This window comes from Nannobrachium achirus (assembly GCF_963921795.1).
Source record: "Nannobrachium achirus genome assembly, chromosome: 1".
Taxonomy (NCBI): Eukaryota; Metazoa; Chordata; class Actinopteri; order Myctophiformes; family Myctophidae; genus Nannobrachium; species Nannobrachium achirus.
Genome location: NC_137810.1, coordinates 73,460,059 through 73,481,613, shown reverse-complemented (window position 1 = coordinate 73,481,613; position 21,555 = coordinate 73,460,059). Strand labels below are relative to the sequence as shown.

At 43.0% G+C, this 21,555-nt stretch overlaps 1 protein-coding gene across 1 annotated transcript in view; it reads right to left on the bottom strand.

Annotated features, from left to right (window-relative positions):
- LOC308289845 (protein NLRC3-like) overlaps positions 1-21,555 on the bottom strand; it is a gene marked incomplete at both ends in the record, with an annotated part of 71,751 nt that overhangs the window by 4,517 nt on the left and 45,679 nt on the right. Inside the window, 2 exons of the mRNA XM_080731611.1 lie at positions 9,997-11,746; positions 12,314-12,546. Of these exons, the coding sequence (XP_080587737.1) occupies positions 9,997-11,746; positions 12,314-12,546 (1,983 nt within the window). The remainder of the gene's footprint in view (positions 1-9,996; positions 11,747-12,313; positions 12,547-21,555) is intronic.

Here is a 21,555-nt window from a genome sequence, read left to right as displayed (position 1 = left end):
TAGTTCTACTGGATCTCTTCTCCACTAATAGTCCCTCCCTGACATTTTATGAAATTGACAATTCTATATTTAGTCTTAGTTTTAGTCATCATAGCTCAGTGTTTGTTTAGCTTTTATTTAGTCAGTGAAAAAAGGTAGTCGACGGACATTTTTCGTCAGATTTTTAGTCGACGAAATCAACACATTTTGATTCCAATATTTTTGCACTTTTACTCCTGCAAATTTGGAATTCCGGACTTTTACTTTTATCAGAGTATTTCTATGCTGCAGTATTGACTGTACTGTGGACGTATAAAATAGACTATATACAGTACATACATAAATATACATACACTATACATAAATATACATACACTATATACATATATACATAAACTATGTTGCTGTCAGCTGGAAACCTTGGATGTCCAAAATGCTAATTGTGTTCAAACACACATCCATAGCAACCATAGTGGTTGATGTCAACTCATCAGAGACATTATCTGTCCTCACAAAGACACACTGAGGAGGGTTTACCCCATAGCCTAAACACAGGGTAGAGTGGTTCAGTGAATGTGGACTGGAAGGTGTAAATGTGTGTCAGTGAGTCCAAGGACACGTCATAAAAGGACAGAGTTCCAGCAGCATGGTCTACATACACTGCTACTCTGTTGGAGCCAGAGCGATCAACAGGGAGGATAGTGGTCCTACTATTGTGAGAGACACAGTAAAAGCCTCCGCCTCCCCAACAGTACAGACTCCAGGACAGATCATTGTATCCAAGTCCATTAGGACCCTCTCCTCTCCTGCTGATTCCTCTGTAAGCCACTCCTATCTTAACATCTCCACTCGTCTCTACCTCCCAGTAACAGCGTCCAGTCAGACCCTCTGTACACAGAACCTGATGACACTTATCATCAAATCTGTCCTGATGATCAGGGTATGACTGAAGCTCCTCCCCCTCTGGCCGAGTCACCTTCCTGTTGCTCTCAGACAGACAGAGTTTTCTGCTTGCTGTGTTTGGATCCAGTGTGAGACGATGGAAGTCTGATGAGAGAACAAGACAGGAAACATTACAAATATTTAATATTTAAAAAGTATTAAAATATTCACACAGAGAGAGAGAGAGAGAGAGAGAGAGAGAGAGAGAGAGAGAGAGAGATTGAGTACACAATAAGTTAATGTTATGTAGTTAAAGTACTAGTATTACTGGATACTTGTGACTTTCACTACATTTCAAAGACACATATTGTACTTTTAACTCCACTACATTTGTAGGAAGAGAAAACATTTATTTATTATGAATTATTATGCCCTATGTAGTTTTAAAATAGCTTGTAGATCGGGTATTTTTATTATGATTGATAGGCTATTAGTGTTGATTTTGTCAACTAAAACTATGACGAAAAATGTTTGTCAACTTTTGTCACTGTGTGAAACTAAATAAAAACTAAACACACATTTAAGATAATATGACTAAGACTGAATTTACTGACAATTTTGTAAAAATAAATAAAAGTAGACTAAAATGTTAGGGAGGGACTAGTGGAGACGAGATCCAGTAGAACTAAAAGACAAGTCATTTTATGTTTGATTCTGCTCGGGTGTTGCGCTCTGAAAATAGCAGATCTACCAGTAAAGCAGGTTGCACAGTGCTGCGTTTTTCGGGCCGAATATCGGGGTGAATTTAAGAGCGCGTGAATAAAAAAAATCAACCTCACGTTATGTCAGTCACGTTTGCACACTGACGCCCGTTTCGCGCACCACTCGGTCCCTTGCTCTCTCTATCTCTCTCTCTCCTTGCCCTGAAAAACGCATTTTGCAACGAAAAACGCAGCAGTGTGCAACCAGCTTAAGACTCCCTAATCGGGAGATAAGCGACCGTCAGGTCACATGTATACACCAGGGGCCGTGGAGTGGAGCAGTAGCTTGTAGATCGGCTACCTTAGACTATTTTCACATATTTCTTTCCCAGCGGCGTGGGGGTCTGCGGGGTCCGCGAGGGTCCGCCGGGGTGCCCGAGTTACGGCCTTTTTATTGGGCTGCAGTGTCTGCCGGTAGGTGGCGGGGGTCTACAGGTAGGTGGGGGGGGTCTGCCGGTAGGTGGGGGGGGTCCGCCGGTAGGTGGGGGGGATCTGCCGGTAGGTGGGGGGGTCCGCCGGTAGGTGGCGGGGGTCCGCCGGTAGGTGGGGGGAGTCTGCCGGTAGGTGGTGGGGGTCCACAGGTAGGTGGCGGGGGTCCGCCGGTAGGTGGTGGGGGTCCACAGGTAGGTGGTGGGGGTCCACAGGTAGGTGGTGGGGGTCCACAGGTAGGTGGCGGGGGTCCACAGGTAGGTGGCGGGGGTCTGCCGGTAGGTGGTGGGGGTCCACAGGTAGGTGGTGGGGGTCTGCCGGTAGGTGGCGGGGGTCCACAGGTAGGTGGTGGGGTCCACAGGTAGGTGGGGGGGGTCCACAGGAAGGTGGTGGGGTCCACAGGTAGGTGGGGGTCTACAGGTAGGTGGTGGGGGTCTGCCGGTAGGTGGCGGGGGTCTGCTGGTAGGTGGTGGGGTCTACAGTTAGGTGGGGGGGGTCCACAGGTAGGTGGTGGGGTCCACAGGTAGGTGGGGGGTCCACAGGTAGGTGGGGGTCTACAGGTAGGTGGTGGGGGTCTGCTGGTAGGTGGTGGGGTCTACAGTTAGGTGGTGGGGGTCTGCCGGTAGGTGGTGGGGTCTACAGGTAGGTGGGGGTCTACAGGTAGGTGGCGGGGGTCTGCCGGTAGGTGGTGGGGGTCCACAGGTAGGTGGCGGGGGCCTGCCGGTAGGTGGCGGGGGTCCACAGGTAGGTGGCGGGGGCCTGCCGGTAGGTGGCGGGGGTCCACAGGTAGGTGGCGCGAACACTTTTGCATCCGTTCTGGAGAACCAGGAGTCGGTGGTCCCCGGGAATTCCCCGTGAGCAGCCCCGTTGGGGTGGTCATTTGGTAATTTTTGCACTTTTTGGCAGCGGCGCCTGGGGGTCCCTGGAGCTCCGGGGGTCCTGGAGGTTGTGGTTTGGCAGGCAAGGAGTGTGTGTGCAAAGTTTAGCATGGATAGGGGTAGAGATATGAGTAGGGCAAAAGTGTGACGTGACGTGACGTGACGTGACGTGACGTGACGTGACGTGACGTGACGTGACGTGACGTGACGTGACGTGACAGACAGACTGACTGACAGAAGGACGGACAGACAGCCAGTGGAGCTTTTCATATAGCATATCTACAAGCTCACAACGTGCTGAGATGCAGCGCGTTTTGAGCTTGCAAATCTGCTATTTGTTTGAAAAGCCAAATTATAGGCTTTAAGTGGTTCTGTGTGTATTTTTTATGTATTTATTTTATTAATCTGAAAAGTAACTATCAACTAACCCTGTCAAATAATTGTAGTGGAGTAAAAAGTACAATATAGGTCTGTAGCCAACTGAAAGGAGGAGACAGTGGCCCTCATTTATCAATGGAGTGTAAAAAACAGTAATTATTTTTTTCCCAAATTTTGCGTAGGCCAAGTTCAAGTGGCATTTATGAACACTTCCTAAAGACACACCTGGAGTACATCTGATCTCAGCCTCGATAAATGCCCAGGCTGAAATTTAAACACGCCCTTAAATATTCTTGAAATGCCCGACTTTACGGCCAGAACAAGCGGAATGCGTCCTAACAACGAAAGGAAAGCTAATAAACTTCCCTTCATGTCCATGTCCCACACAAACCACACACACACACACACACACACACACACACACACACACACACACACACACACACACACACACACACACACACACACACACACACACACACATAGCATAGAGTGGAGCCTATAAGCCTATCACTTTTACACTATAATTGTTGTGTTCAAAAGTGATTTTCTTTTTCATGAATGTGTTACTAGTTGTCATTACAAACACATCCATGCCTTGGTTGTCCCACACAAGCCACAACAATCTCATAAATAATGTTTTGGGGTGAGCATTCAGCACAAGTGCCAATCAAAGTGACTGCACTGGCCAATCACAGGGCATCTTTTCCAGGACTTGGCAAAACACATAAAAGCATAACATCTGTTAGCAGAGTGTGATGGCTTGTGTGGGACAACGATGACATGGATGTGTTTGTAAGGACAACTAGTACCACATTCATGAAAAATAAAAACACTTTTGACCACAACAAATAGTGTCAAAGTGATAGGCTTATAGGCTCCACTCTATGCCATGAGGCCTGCTGGGTTCTGCTGGGGAAACTGGACAACAGGGGAATTACTGCCTAATAGACCCCATGGACAGTCTTTTTGGATCAATATAAGTAGGAAAATGAGCCTAGAAGTGATTTAGGGCGGAGTTGTCCTTTAACACTTTGCCGTCCGAAATAGAATGGTGGTTGGTAGATTAGCCGTGAAATTTCTATTATTGTATTGTGATCTGAGACATATTATGTTTATAAACATGAGCCCGCCGCCCTTCCTTCTTGGACAGCGCCATTGTTTTTTCTTTTTTTTTCCCCAGGTCATAAACTCACCGTGATTATCTTGTTCTCCGTTGGGATAGAATGGGGGTTTTGGCCGATCATCGATCTCCCCGTGCGTTTCGCGTGCGCGATCCCTTCACGTAAATGTCCCCGCAAATAATCCATGTGTGACTCAAAAGCAGAACTGAAAATTTTCGCTAGCATAGCCCCTAGCATGGCTGCTGTAGGAGCACCAGGGTACAGACAGCAAACGAATGGCTGGGAGTAGCCTTGGAGAAGGAAAGGAGCTGACGTCACCTCTGCTTCATGTCAGACCGTGCATGAGCTATCAATGCACGAGTGGTGACTAGGGAAGGTTAGACGATCGCCGATTTTCGGATCAAAATCATTTATTCCGGTTCTAAGTCCGGGAAAAGTACGGCGTGGCTGAGACTCCCTGCTGGGATGTGCGATATAGTACGGTTTTAACATTAAGGGGCTCCCCGTGGCTTTGAAAGGGTTAATGACAGATATCCTGGAAACTAAGGCCCCGTACCGGGGCCGGATCTAGGCATAGGCAAGGGGGGGCAATGCCCCCCTAAATGCCCTGTCTGCCCCACCAAACATGATGGCATGCAAAAATCAAAAATCGGCCGGTATGATATCAAACCGGCCGCATCGGTGACCGGACGGTCACTGACATGCTCTGGACTAATTTAAACATTAGCAAATAGCAGCCAGTCTACTTAGTGGCAGCCTACAGTACAACAGAATACAGATGATGCTGATTACCTTTGCAATGTAAGGATATATTCCATAATCCTGTGTCAATGTAGTCTCAAAGAAGAAGGAAAAAAAAAAAGCATCGCAAGGCTTTCCTGCCTCCAGTCCAGACGGTCCATGCAGAATGAGTTTACTTTCACTTTCATTTAACAGAAAGCAACAGCATTGCAAAAGCTGTTGCAAGCGACAGAAAAAGCCATCCTATAAATGTCCCTTTATTTTAGCCAGTTTCAAAGGAAAACCACCTCCCGTTTCTCTGTTGTTGGAAAAAAAAAAAGTCAGTTCACTTTGCGTGGTGTCACTGTCATGTGTGTCTGTCCACACGCTGGATTAATCAATGCATGTCCAGGTGAAGCCTGTTAAAGGTCGTTATAGTATCCTCCGATAGTTTCACAAAGTACATTAAGCAACAGAAATGTATTATGTAACATTTTAAGTCCCTTACAGAGGTTTTACAACCCAAAACAACAGGAACAGCCAGGGTCATGAGGTAATATTTTGCCCTTAAATATTTGAAAGGAAGGAATAGACTAGAGTCAGACTACTGTGACACAAGGTAAATTTCTCACCTTGAAGACAATGAATGCAACCTTATTTATTTTAGCTTTTAAGACAATCGTTTTGCTTGTTAAAAAATATTTATTCAATAAATAATATTATTAATAATATTTGAAATAAATGATCTCAATATGTATACCAATAATTTTAAAATAAAGGTTTTGCCATAATCATGCAGCTCTAACAGTGACACAGACAGAAGCAATGGCACAGCAATTATACAATATATACAATAGTATGTATTTTTAACTTTAGGTGGCATAGCTCAGGGGTAGAGAAACTGGTAATAGAGCATGAAGGGTATAACTCCCGAAGGGTTCCCAGTTCGAATCCGGGCTCCCCCTGAGTTAATGTCGAAGGGTCCTTGGGCAAGACTCTGAACCCCTAATTGCCTCCGGTGAGTAGGTTGGTGCCTTGCATGGCTTCCTCCGCCACCGGTGTATGAATGTGTGTGTGAATGGGTGAATGTAATGCACAAGTAAAGCGCTTTGGATTAAAAGCGCTATATAAATGCACCATTTACCATTTAGGCCTTACAGTGAATGATCAGCTGGCATCAATATTATATCCATATCATATTAGACTGGATATTGTCTGTGATTTTGGATATTGTACTTTTGTGATTGATTTGGCATTAGTGTTCTTCTAGCTTATTGGTACTCAAATTGAAGTATGTCTTGTAGGCCTACTTGGCCTGAAAAAAGGGTATTGGAGCAACCCTATTTTCTAGTTCATAGCTAAAGAAATCGGTATCGGAAAATCAGTTTTGGCAGGTCAGACCTTCATAAAACCGGTGGATCGGTACCGGCCAAGAATTTTGCAATCAGTCCATCTCTACTAGAATATATAGAGACAGAGAGAGATAGGTGTAAGACCTGTTGTTTGTAATGCGTGTTATAGGTATAAGTGTGCCAAAATGCTTTGTTTTTTATGCATTTCGGGTGTTTTAGGGGGTTTGATCCCCCCATTTTTTTCCGCCCACGCCTAACGGCGTGGGCTGGAGGTGCCCCCCTATCATTTCTTGCTGCCCCACCTACTACTAAAGGCTAGATCCGGCCCTGCCCCGTACATATGGTAACGCTCTGTAGAGAAAACGGCGAGGTCCTGGGATATTGCCGTTGCGTTTTGCCTTTTTTATCAAGCGTTCATATGAAGCCGAAATGATGTAGTGTCCATGTCACCGAGTGAACGGCAGAAACGCAAGAAGCAACAACGCACGTTAAGCTTTTTCTTTCCTATAAATAGATATTGAATACCCTCCTCAAAGTTGTAGTTTGGTGGCTGAGCGGTTAAGGCATTCTGTTTTCGGTCCATGAGCCGCGGGTTCGCGTCCCCGCTTGCCCACCGCAGATGGCTTTTTTTTTTTTTTTTTTCTGTGATAAAGTTATTATCATTATTATTACATTATTCACATAACTCGATAACGGCGCTGAGTCGGCTCATCGCCTCCGTCATGGATAATAATAATAACTTTATGGACGCAAAAAAAAAGGTCATCTGAATGCAGTGGTTGAAGAATGAATGAGGCTCTAAGCATTGATGGATGAAGGCTGGCTGGTGTTGAGTGATCTCCAGGTGGCATAAATAAATCCACGGCGCCCACGGGGAAGATGGTGCGCTGTGGGCACAGGTGGAGCGTCGGGTTTCATCATTAACTCCAGCATAGTGTACAGTAGCTACTACACATGCACGCGCGCACGCGCGCGCACATACACACACAGGAGCACTGTTTTTTCACTGCAGTTTTGCTTCTGTGTCAACGTGAACAACGGGTGAGGTGACGACTTTATAAACTTTATGTGTAAAAATGCAGGGTTATTGAAATCATGCAAGCCCAGCTTATTTACGTATTTGCCTGGATATTTTACTGCAACAGATTATACACATAAACATGAATCTTCAGCAGGTGTATGACTGTATAAATGGGGTGGGAGGAGGGGATTGTTGGGGCAGACTAGCACAATAGACGTTATGCCATTGGAACATGAAACAAGGGAATCACTGCACTAACCAACATGGACACAGTCCAAGTCTACTCACTGCAGAGACTCCAGTCCAGAGAAGTTCTTCAGTCCAGACACCGGCAACACGTTGAAGTTCAAGTCTAATTCTCTCAAATGAGAAGGATTAGATCTGAGAGCTGAGGCCAGAATTTCACAGCTTCTCTCTGACAACCAGCAGTTCATCAGTCTAAATGAGAAATAAAACACACAATGTTTGATTGTCTGCTATAAAATACATTATTCTGAGAACCTGCTTACAACCACCTATTTAAGGACCTGGTCTGGATGGACTGTCTTGGTTTTAGAGTAGAAAACCAGACAGAGTAACATGAACTAAATAATCTTTACTTAATCTCCCAACAGACAGGAAACAGCAACAGGTTAAAAACAGATGATCCAGCAAAGTGACTGAAAACAGAGTTTCTAAAATGGTTAGTTCCAATACTTGATTCTGATTGGCTGGTTTCTGATTAAACCAGTGTCTAAATGACACAATAATCCACACCTTGAATCAGTTGATATCAAACCAGGTGTGTTATTTCTTTCCACAGTGTTGTGAAGCTGAACTAGAGAAGGGAGCGCTTGATTTTCTCTCAAATCCTGTCGTGCGGGGCTTCTAAGCACCGCCCACACACATAGGACGGTAACTGAGTGCCTCTGGGCGGGGCTTGTAAAAACACCAAGCGCCCCCATTTACTTCAGATCTGATTTAGATTATTGCAATATACATAAACCAGCTATTTTATCACCTATTATAAATTTTTTTTTTATTTCGACACATGTTGAAAACATAAAAAGGGGGCATTCTGCATAATGAGTATTTGGTAATAAAGTGTATTTATTACTTTTACTAGTAACAGAGCTGCATTGAGGTATTGCTACTTGGATTTATTTTTACCCTGATACAGACAGACAGTCTTTGAGTGGTTTGAGTGAATTTAGTGAACATGTACATACTGTAGTTACTGTACCTTCTCATTATCCCAGTCAATGTGTGTTACTATGATATCAACATTATTCATGCCACAATATTCATATTATAATCACATGATAAATCACTGATGGAAATAATGATTGTAAATGAATCTCACCGTAGAGTCTCCAGTCTACAATGAGGACTTTTCAGTGCAGCACAGAGTAGATCCAGTAGATCCAGGTGGTCCAGTCGGTTGTAACTTAAGTCCAGGTGTCTCAGATGGGATGGATTAGAACTGAGAGCTGAAGACACAACTTCCATGTGTTCCTTCTGGAGGAGACGACCAAAGCCAACAAGTCTGTAATTAGAGGTGGTCAATCAGACCACGTTCACACACACACACACACACACACACACACACACACACACACACACACACACACACACACACACACACACACACACACACACACACACGTCAAGTCCATTTATTTATAAAGCAGATTTAAAAACAACCAGGTTGACCAAAGTGCTTACATCATGAGAACGCAGTAAAAACAAATACAATACAAAGCAAAAACAATAGAAACATTTGTAAACATTTAAAACCTTGTAAGTACAGCTATAAAAACAAAACATTTAAGATATAAAACAATGACAGGTAAAAGGCACAGGGAGGGAGGGGTCTAGGGCTCAAATGCTAGGGTGAAGAGGTGTGTTTTAAGTCGGATGGAAGGCTGTTCCAGAGAGCTGGGCCAGCCACAGAAAAAGCTCTGTGGTCCCGTCTATGGGTGCCAGTCAGCAGCATTCTGTACAAGCTGAAGACGGGAGAGGGTGGAGTTTGCAACCCCTATGTAAAGGGAGTTGCAGTAATCCAGCCTTGACGAGACATGGGCATGGATTACTTTGTCTAGGTTGTGGGCCAAAAGAAAATATTTGATTTGTGCTACACACGCACACACACACACACACGCACGCAAACACACACACACACACACACACACACACACACACACACACACACACACACACACACACACAGTTTGTATCAATGAAACATTGAATTTATTCTAGCACTCTCTACCCAGCCCGCGCGCGCGCGCGTGTGTGTGTGTGTGTGTGTGTGTGTGTGTGTGTGTGTGTGTGTGTGTGTGTGTGTGTGTGTGTGTGTGTGCGTGCGTGCGTGCGTGCGTGCGTGCGTGCGTATCACTGTTGATGTAACTATCATGTCTAGTTATAATGTAGTGGTGTGAAGGTACAGTACATTGTTTCTGTTCTAAGTTTTCTATTCACATGACTACTAACCGAGCCTTTCTGCTGTTCCTCACAGCTGGGATGAGTCTGAATTGCCCCTCCCTTGATGTGTTGTATTTGTCCAGGTCCAACTCCTCCAGAACATCCTCTGACATCTGCAGCATGAAGGCCAGAGCTGAACACTGGGATGGAGACAGTTTTGTCTTTGATCTGTCCCCTGACTTCAGGTACTGTTGGATCTCCTGAAGTATTGAGTGGTCGTTCATCTCCATCAAACAGTGGAAGATGTTGATGATTCTCTCAGGAGAGTGATCTATATCTGTCATCTTCTTCAGGTTGTTGATGGCTCTCTGGATGCTCTCTGGACGGTTCTGTGTCTGAACCAGTAGACCTCCTAACAGACTCTGGTTGGACGGCAGTGAGAGACCATGAAGGAAGCGGAGAAACAGGTCCAGGTGACCATTCTTACTCTCTATGGCTTTATGGTTGGCTCCGGACAGGAAGTCCTCCAAGGACATGTCACTGGTGTTGTCACGTCCCAGGAATGCCCTCAGTACCTTCATGTTCTTCTGTGTGAAACAGTGGAAAAGGTAGACTGCAGCCAGAAACTCCTGGATGATCAGATGAACAAAGCAGTAGACTGCTCTCTGGAAGAGCACGCCCTCTCTTTTGAAGATCTCTGTGCACACTCCTGAGTACAGCGAGGCGTCTTTCACATCCAGACCACACTCTTCCAGGTCTTCTTGGTAGAACATGATGCTGCCTTTCTCCAGATGTTCAAACGCCAGCCTGCCCAGCTTCAGAAGAACCTCCCTGTCCTTCTCCATGATCTGCTGTTGATTCTCTCTCTCTTTTCTGTTTCTTTTCTTGTTTCTTTTTTCCCCCCGATGAGGCTCATCATACTTCTGCTCCTTCCTCTTTGTCTGGACCAACAGGAAGTGGCAGCACATGGCAGTCAGGGTCGTGGGCAGCTGTCCTGTCTCGTCTGTCTTCACCATGTCCTCCAGAACGGTAGCGCTGATCCAACAGAAGACTGGGATGTGACACATGATGTGGAGGCTCTTTGACGTCTTCATGTGTGAGATGATTCTGCTGGCCAGCTCCTCATCACTGAATCTCTTCCTGAAGTACTCCTCCTTCTGGGGGTCGGTGAACCCTCGTACTTCTGTCACCAGGTCAACATATGCAGGAGGGATCTGATTGGCTGCTGCAGGTCTGGTGGTTATCCAGATGAGAGCCAATGGGAGCAGATTTCCCTCGATGAGGTTTGTCAACAGCCCGTCCACTGATGATGTCACTGTGACATCAGAGATGATGTCATTGTTGAAGTTGAAGGACAACCTGCTTTCATCCAAACCATCAAAGATGAAGCCAACCTTCCAGACAGCGAGCTGCTCTGCTGTGACCTTCTTCAACGTTGGATGGAAAACATGGATCAGTGAGAGAAGACTGTGCTGCTCATCTCTGACCAAGTTCAGCTCCCGGAATGAGAAGGGAACCAGGAGAATGACATCTTGATTTTCCAAACCCTTTGCCCAGTCCAGAGCGACCTTACGCACAGAGAAGGTTTTTCCAATTCCAGCGACTCCCTTGGTCAGAACTCTTCTGATTGGTATCTCTCTGTCAAGGAGGAGGGGCTTAAAGATGTCACAGCAGTTGATTGGTTGGTCATGGAGGGTGTTCTTCTTGGAGAGCGTCTCAAGCTGGTAGACCTCATGTTGGTTATTAACCCCTTCACTCTCTCCCACTGTGATGTAGAGCGCTGTGAAGATGCTGCTGAGGGAGGGCACTTCAGTGACGTCTGTCACACGATCCAGACTGTTCAAAGTGATCTTATAAACCTTTAAATCCTCCTGCACACTGACACCTGCTATGAGAAGACAATGAAGACATTTTAAACATTCAGTTGAATTTATAACTTTACATTCTTACAGCTGTGTACATATATATTAGGGTTACATGTCCTCTATTAGAATAAATCAAATAAAAATAAAATAAGAAAATACTATTTGAAAATGTCTTCTACCATCTAAATATTAAAGTAATTAACATGGAATTCTAATTTGGTATGTGCTGATGTGACCTCCATATATGGGCATTCCCTTATGAAGTCCTGTTAGATATAATATTGATGACATCAGGGATCTCCATGTATTGGCATAAAAGGGATTCTGTTAGAGTGGTCAGCATGTGCCGTTTTACATACTAAACTGTGACCTTCGGTCACAATTAAAGTAATTAACATTGTAATCTCAAACGGACCACAGCGTGCATGATCCGTGCAACATTGTGCATGATGGACACGCCCACGTTATGGCAGTCATCGCGAAAACCCCTTTTTTCTGGGCATTTTTGTGTCAAGTCTTACTGTGTCCACTGCTGGTGTGACTGGGTGACTTCAGTCTACGTCTGGTCCTGAAGATCTTTCCACACTGGGGACAGTCATGGTGTCCTGTTGGAGCAGACTGCTCCCAGTATGAGGTGATGCACTGTCTGCAGAACCAGTGTCCACAGCTGCTAGAGACTGGATCTGTCAGAACCTCCTCACACACTGAACACCTGGACGCCTGCTCTGTCACAACACACACCCTCTTCCTCTTCCTGTGGAGGAGAATAATTATTTATTAGGACTATAGTCCTGCTGGATAGATTTGTTTCAATGTATTATAGATAGATATGTATTTGTATTATGTATTATGGCTTTATTCCTGGTGAAAATAATGGTATTTCTATACTGCTTGGAGTTGTTATAATAGTGTACACGCTGTCATGCAATTACCGTAATTGCTGGACTATAAGCTGCACCTGAATATAAGCTGCACCAGCTAAATTTAAAGGAAAAAAAAAGTTTAAATATATAAGCCGCACCTGACTATAAGCCGCAGGTGGCCCTCATGTTTCTCACTAGAGTGCCACTGGTGGCCGTTAGCTGTATAAATCTATATATAAATCCTTGTTAACCCTGCAAGGCCCAGCGTTGCTTTTTGGCAACACTTTTTAAATCATTTTTTAAAAAATGTTATAATTAGTTTTCCTGTTCTTTTTTCACATTAACATCACCATTAAATCCTATTGTTTAGTATTACAATGCCATTGGCCACGATATTTGCATATAAATACCCCCCACAGAGACTGACATTCACACCTGCCAGAGAAGTTGAAATTCCAGCGTCTGGATGAACAACATCTCACTTTTTAACAGAAGCTATTCCTCACTAAAACATAAGTAAAATGCCTGTAATATTTTTTTCGTGATCATTAGAATGTCTAGAACATGTGCATATGTTAATATTGTGAAAAATATCCCCAAAATGCAAATTAGAGCATGATTTATGATTTATGGCTATAAAATCTTACAAAAACATTATTTTTTTTTAAAATTACATTTTCCTGTGATTAGGACTCCTACAACACCATCTGATTTTTTTTTCTTTTTTTTTTTTTTTGCCAGTAGAAATTAATTCGGGTCTTGCAGGGTTAAAGACCATTGTAAAACGAGCTGCACCGTTGGAAAAGCCGCAGGGTTCAAAACATGGGGAAAAAGCAGCGGCTTATAGTCCGGCAATTACGGTATATAGACCGATTTATTGAGTGACACCCTGTAGAGAGCGTCGCTGCCATTAGCTGTGGTGTTAACAGTAGTACAAAGTATTGTAGCATATATTTACTTAAGTACTGTACATGCTTCCTTCTATACATGAGGAGTCCAAGTTTCTTCTTTTCACCTGACAGGGGGAAGCTTCCCCGGTTGGACGTAGCGCGTGGAAGGAACACACTATTCCAACCAGTTCCTTTCCCCCCCATCATGCGCCCCGGCTGGCCAGGGGGAGGCAGTTTAGAGACCAGGATTACTGCATGTTTTTGTGAGGGTATCTACCCTAGGAGACACGGGGAGAACATGCAAACTCCACACAGAAAGGCCCTTTCGCCAACCCCACCTAGGGTGTGGGCGCTGATGACGCGGAGGAGGGAACCCGCCCCCAGCACTCACAGCGTCCCCCAGCGGAAAAATACAGGTATTTCTATACTGCTTGGAGTTGTTATAATAGTGTCCACACTGTCATGCAATTATATAGACCGATTTATTGAGCGACACCCTGTAGAGAGCGTCGCTGCCATTAGCTGTGGTGTAAAAAGTGGTGTAAAGTAACTTGTAGCCTATATTTACTTAAGTACTGTAATTTAGTACAAGTTTGAGTATTTGTACTTTTCTTGAGTATTTCCCATTTTGTATAATTTTACTTCTACTTCACCAATGGCTGTGGTTTACACCACAGTAATGACAGCAGCGCCCTCTACAGGGAGCGTAAGGAAATCTGTCTATATTCATGATTCTTATTTGACCTGTAAATTAAGTTAAAGCTATACTGTGTAAGATGCTCAACTAGTGGTCAGCAGTAGCCCTATAGCAAACCGCGGTCGCGTTCGCGTCTTTCGCCCGTTTTTCGTACCTTCACACCCCCGCGTCTGCCTCCACAACGCCGAGAGCTATCTTTAGAGGGGTCCCTGGTTCCTGTGCGTTCAGGCATTCCGGAGAAACGGACTACTTCACCCTGCCTGGTAGGCGAGATTACCTTTTGAGTAAAGAGACACACGGGCGACTACAAATATGGCGACCCCACTTCAGATAAGCTGTGATTGGCCGGTAGTGTACCATGTGTGCATGATCGGCGATGTGATTGGGCAACGTATACACAACGTATACAGATGATGCAGATTACGTCATTTTGGCGCGAAATCCAGCCCCTGTCACTGCTAAGAAGAAAACATATAAAGAGAAGGCTTCAGAAGCTGAAAATAACGGAGTGGGTGTTCTAAAACTTTAACGATTTAACAGTTAGGACAATTTTAAGATTTGTTTTATAAAAAAAGTTACATGGTACAACTTTAAGTTATTACACTCCTATAACCTGTCTGTCTGTCTGTCTGTCTGTCTGTCTGTCTGTCTGTCTGTCTGTCTGTCTGTCTGTCTGTCTATATGTCTGTCTCATTCTGAGAACTTGAATCAAATTAAATCTATCTCATGTACTTTGGACAGTATGATGAGTAACAACTGAAAAGACACACTGTTAATACCATCCTAACCTGACAACCAGCCAGAGCATTTATGTATCTACTACTGTCTACTCTACATTAGGAGCAGATACCAGACATTGTTTGTGTCTTTCCAGTTTACGTTCACAGAGATCAGTTGTCAAAGTTCCACACTGACCATGAAGTGATTTGATACATTACTGTAGGTTTGACAATAGAACAGTATTATTATTGTACTAGTCTTTGCCCGTGGTTGTGTTGTGTATTGAGGTGAAAGTACAACACATTGTTTGTGTCTTTCCAGTTGAAGTTCACAGAGATCAGTGATCTTACTGTGTGTGTGGAGGTCCAGGTTCATTACTGAAGACGGGCCCAAGTCCTTTAGAGCGGTCACTCTTCATAGACACACAGCTGGGTGTTGGAGACTCTGCTCTGTGGTCACACACACACACACACACACACACACACACACACACACACACACACACACACACACACACACACACACAAAAGAAAAACACAATTCAACACTATTAAATTGTCAAAGTTCCCCACTGACCATGAAGTGATTTGATACATTACTGTAGGTTTGACAATAGAACATTATTATTGTTTTACTAGTCCTTTAGCGTGGTTGTGTTGTGTATTGAGGTGAAAGTAGGAGGTGAAAAGTCTTGTAGGATAGTAGGATTTAACACACGGGTGACTACCGGTCTCTTAGTCCGATTTTGAGATTGCAAAGTGCAATAACTCTCCCCGTGAAGGTCTCAGAAATCCTTAGCGTTTATATAGTGTCATTTTCCCAAGCCTGTTTTTTCTGCTAAACCATGAAGTTAACATTGAAAGCGAGAGTATTTGAGAGGTCAATTGAAATGCTAATTCACATTTGGAAGACAATAGAACCCCCGCTGGCAGCAGGGGGAAGAGGTGTTGCGCTCCTGGGCCAAAAGGGAGAGAATTAAACGGTCAAAATGAACAATAATTGCAGGCGGAGTGGTAGTTTTTCATTTTCAGTCACCCAAGTGTTAAGACGTATATGACTCCCATTGAAAGAATGGATTCAATGTTTGGAACAATCTAGAATGAGTGTGTCACAACTCTCTTCTTCTATGGTTCTGGGTGCAACTAGTGGACTTTCTGCTGATATCCTACTTCCCAGAATGCATCTGGCACCAGGACATAAACACTCTCACAGGAAGGCTTAATAAGACATGTATGTTCGTTAATACAGCATTTATCATGAGCGATGTTCTCTTTTTATAGGTTAAATATTTATATAACCTAGAGACAGACATAATCATTTGAACCTGAATGGATTTGGACACAGGTGTTCTTTGCAGTGGTATTCTCACTATATACTTTTATTCTCAAGCCATTATTATTTTAAGGTAATAACATTTTTACTTGAGTACAGTTTATTTTTTACTCTACCTCGGTGCATGTCCAAGACAACCAAAGAATAACTATTTAGGCCTAACCTATAGTTAAGCCTAAATCAGAAATTAGCCTACAAAAACAAATATGTTGCTACATACTGTACATGTACTGTAAGCCCCTCCCAAACACAAAATGTGTTCCCGGCCTGAATGGGTTAAAGATCACTACAGCTGACAGTGAGATACTCTACTACTGTCTACATTGTGAGCAGATACAACACATTGTTTGTGTCTTTCCAGTTGAAGTTCACAGAGATCTATGATCTTACTGTGTGTGTGGAGGTCCAGGTTCATTACTGAAGACGGGCCCAAGTCCTTTAGAGCGGTCACTCTTCATAGACACACAGCTAGGTGTTGGAGACTCTGCTCTGTGGTCAACACTTCTGAAATTAAAAAAAACACACACACACACACACACACACGCACACACACACGCACACGCACACGCACACACACACACACACACACACACACACACACACAAAAGAAAAACACAATTCAACACGATTAAATTGTCAAAGTTCCCCACTGACCATGAAGTGATTTGATACATTACTGTAGGTTTGACAATAGAACATTATTATTGTTTTACTAGTCCTCTAGCGTGGTTGTGTTGTGTATTGAGGTGAAAGTAGGAGGTGAGAAGTCTTGTAGGATAGTAGGATTTAACACACGGGTGACTACCGGTCTCTTAGGCCGATTTTGAGATTGCAAAGTGCAATAACTCTCCCCGCGAAGGTCTCAGAAATCCTTAGCGTTTATATAGTGTCATTTTCCCAAGCCTGTTTTCTCTGCTAAACCATGAAGTTAACATTGAAAGCGAGAGTATTTGAGAGGTCAATTGAAATGCTAATTCACATTTGGAAGACAATAGAACCCCCGCTGGCAGCAGGGGGAAGAGGTGTTGAGCTCCTGGGCCAAAAGGAAGAGAATTAAACGGTCAAAATGAACGATAAATGCAGGTGGAGTGGTAGTTTTTCATTTTCAGTCACCCAAGTGTTATATATGACTCCCATTGTAAGAATGGATTCAATGTTTGGAACAATCTAGAATGAGTGTGTCACAACTCTCTTCTTCTATGGTTCTGGGTGCAACAACTAGTGGACTTTCTGCTGATATCCTACTTCCCAGAATGCATCTGGCAACAGGACATAAACACTCTCACAGGAAGGCTTAATAAAACATGTATGTTTGTTAATACAGCATTTATCATGAGCGATGTTCTCTTTTTATAGGTCAAATATTTATATAACCTAGAGACAGACATAACCATTTGAACCTGAATGGATTTGGACACAGGTGTTCTTTGCAGTGGTATTCTCACTAGATACTTTTATTCTCAAGCCATTATTATTTTAAAGTAATAACATTTTTACTTGAGTACAGTTTATTTTTTACTCTACCTCGGTGCATGTCCAAGACAACCTAAGAATAACTATTTAGGCCTAACCTATAGTTAAGCCTAAATCAGAAATTAGCCTACAAAAACAAATATGTTGCTACATACTGTACATGTACTGTAAGCCCCTCCCAAACACAAAATGTGTTCCCGGCCTGAATGGGTTAAAGATCACTACAGCTGACAGTGAGATACTCTACTACTGTCTACATTGTGAGCAGATACAACAGATTGTTGGTGTCTTTCCTGTTGCATTTCGCAGAGATCAGTGATCTTACTCTGTGTGTGGAGGTCCAGGTTCATTACTGAAGACGGGCCCAAGTCCTTTAGAGCGGTCACTCTTCATAGACACACAGCTGGGTGTTGGAGACTCTGCTCTGTCGTCAACACTTCTGGAATCATAAAGATACACCACAATTAGCATATGGATAATTATTTTAGTTTCTTATTTTTTATTATTATGCTACATTATAAGTAAAACTAATCTTGAACACTGAGTCCATAGTTTTCATGTGCATTTATTCATCAAATACAAATAATTGTCAACATTGAAACCTTGCACATTGAGTCTGATGAGTCTTATGACTGTATTGATTGTTGACATTTCCCAGACCTAAAATAGTAAATGTAATCATAAATTGCTTTTGCTCTCCATTGTTTTGAAGGTCCTCAGTAGGTGAAATACCAGACTTTAGGCTTGCTTCACAGATCAGCTGTGTAGCAACCTTTGACAGGTACATTGTATTCTCAACTACTGACGAGATATCAGAGGCGTAATTTCAGAAAGAAATGGGGATGGCAAAAAAAAAAAGAGACAAAATTGCCACTTAGGCCCCACTTCTAAAATAGTGGATCTACAAGCTGAGCGTTGAGAGCTTGTAGAACAAATATATTCGCTATTTGTTTGGGTGGTTGAAACTTTAAAAAGGACGTGTCTGTACGTGCGTGAGCGTGCTTGTGTGTTGAATTACCAAGACCAGTGACACAAGTATTATTATTATTATTATTATTATTACCCGTATTTTTGCAATGGTATTCTCACTATATACTTTTATTCTCAAGCCATTATTATTTTAAAGTAATAAAATGTTTACTTGAGTACAGTTTATGTGTTACTCTATCTCGGTGCATGTCCAAGACAACCTAAGAATAACTGGATTAAAGTTAACTACAGATGACAGTGAAGATACTCTACTGCTGTCTACTTTGTGAGCAGATACAACACATTGTTTGTGTCTTTCCAGTTGAAGTTCACAGAGATCAGTGATCTTACTGTGTGTGTGGAGGTCCAGGTTCATTACTGAAGACGGGCCCAAGTCCTTTAGAGCGGTCACTCTTCATAGACACACAGCTGGGTGTTGGAGACCTTGCTCTGTGGTCAACACTTCTGGAATTAAAAACACACACACACACACACACACACACACACACACACACACACACACACACACACACACACACACACACACACACACACACAAAAGAAAAACACAATTCAACACGATTAAATTGTCAAAGTTCCCCACAGACCATGAAGTGATTTGATACATTACTGTAGGTTTGACAATAGAACATTATTATTGTTTTACTAGTCCTTTAGCGTGGTTGTGTTGTGTATTGAGGTGAAAGTAGGAGGTGAAAAGTCTTGTAGGATGGTAGGATTTAACACACGGGTGACTACCGGTCTCTTAGGCCGATTTTGAGATTGCAAAGTGCAATAACTCTCCCCGTGAAGGTCTCAGAAATCCTTAGCGTTTATATAGTGTCATTTTCCCAAGCCTGTTTTTTCTGCTAAACCATGAAGTTAACATTGAAAGCGAGAGTATTTGAGAGGTCAATTGAAATGCTAATTCACATTTGGAAGACAATAGAACCCCCGCTGGCAGCAGGGGGAAGAGGTGTTGCGCTCCTGGGCCAAAAGGGAGAGAATTAAACGGTCAAAATGAACGATAAATGCAGGCGGAGTGGTAGTTTTTCATTTTCAGTCACCCAAGTGTTAAGACGTATATGACTCCCATTGTAAGAATGGATTCAATGTTTGGAACAATCCAGAACGAGCGTGTCACAACTCTCTTCTTCTATGGTTCTGGGTGCAACTAGTGAACTTTCTGCTGATATCCTACTTCCCAGAATGCATCTGGCACCAGGACATAAACACTCTCATAGGAAGGCATAATAAAACATGTATGTTCGTTAATACAGCATTTATCATGAGCGATGTTCTCTTTTTATAGGTTAAATATTTATATAACCTAGAGACAGACATAACCATTTGAACCTGAATGGATTTGGACACAGGTGTTCTTTGCAGTGGTATTGTCACTAGATACTTTTATTCTCAAGCCATTATTATTTTAAAGTAATAACATTTTTACTTGAGTACAGTTTATTTTTTACTCTACCTCGGTGCATGTCCAAGACAACCTAAGAATAACTATTTAGGGCTAACCTATAGTTAAGCCTAAATCAGAAATTAGCCTACAAAAACAAATATGTTGCTACATACTGTACATGTACTGTAAGCCCCTCCCAAACACAAAATGTGTTCCCGGCCTGAATGGGTTAAAGATCACTACAGCTGACAGTGAGATACTCTACTACTGTCTACATTGTGAGCAGATACAACTCATTGTTTGTGTCTTTCCAGTTGAAGTTCACAGAGATCAGTGATCTTACTGTGTGTGTGGAGGTCCAGGTTCATTACTGAAGACGGGCCCAAGTCCTTTAGAGCGGTCACTCTTCATAGACACACAGCTGGGTGTTGGAGACTCTGCTCTGTGGTCAACACTTCTGGAATCATAAAGACACACCACAATTAGCATATGGATGATTATTTTAGTTTCTTATTTTTCATTATTATGCTACATTATAAGTAAAACTAATCTTGAACACTGAGTCCATAGTTTTCATATGCATTTATTCATCAAATACAAATAATTGTCAACATTGAAACCTTGCACATTGAGTCTGATGAGTCTTATTACTGTATTGACTGTGGACATTTCCCAGACCTAAACAAGTAAATGTAATCATAAATTGCTTTTGCTCTCCATTGTTTTGAAGGTCCTCAGTGGGTGAAATACCAGACTTTAGACTTGCTTCACAGATCAGCTGTGTAGCAACCTTTGACAGGTACATTGTATTCTCAACTACTGACGCGGAATCAGAGGCGTAATTTCAGAAAGAAATGGGGATGGCAAAAAAGAAAAAAGAGACAAAATTGCCACTTAGGCCCCACTTCTAAAATAGTGGATCTACAAGCTGAGCATTGAGAGCTTGAGAGCTTGTAGAACAAATATATTCGCTATTTGTTTGGGAGGTTGAAACTTTAAAAAGGACGTGTCTGTACATAACAACAGTCCTGGTAACCACCAACATCATAGCTGTAAGAACCATTTGAGGCATCTTGTTATTGGTGTTGCCAGTGGCAGAGGAAAACATTTAAGGGGCTGTGGTCGTGTGTAGCGTTTGACCGTTCATTTATTTACTTATTTGTTGCATGTCAAAGTATAGGACCTAATAGGCTAATAAATATAATCATTTATGCACACAAGGAAATGTCTGAACTCCCTCAGTAAGCAGTAGCACGTATAGGACTTGGACTTGGGCTCTACATTAGCTCACAAACTGACTCGCTTCAAGTTGACTGTTTTATTGGGAAGCAGTCAAACCAGGGCTCGTTTTGGACACACAGAGATCAGTGATCTTACTGTGTGTGTGGAGGTCCAGGTTCATTACTGA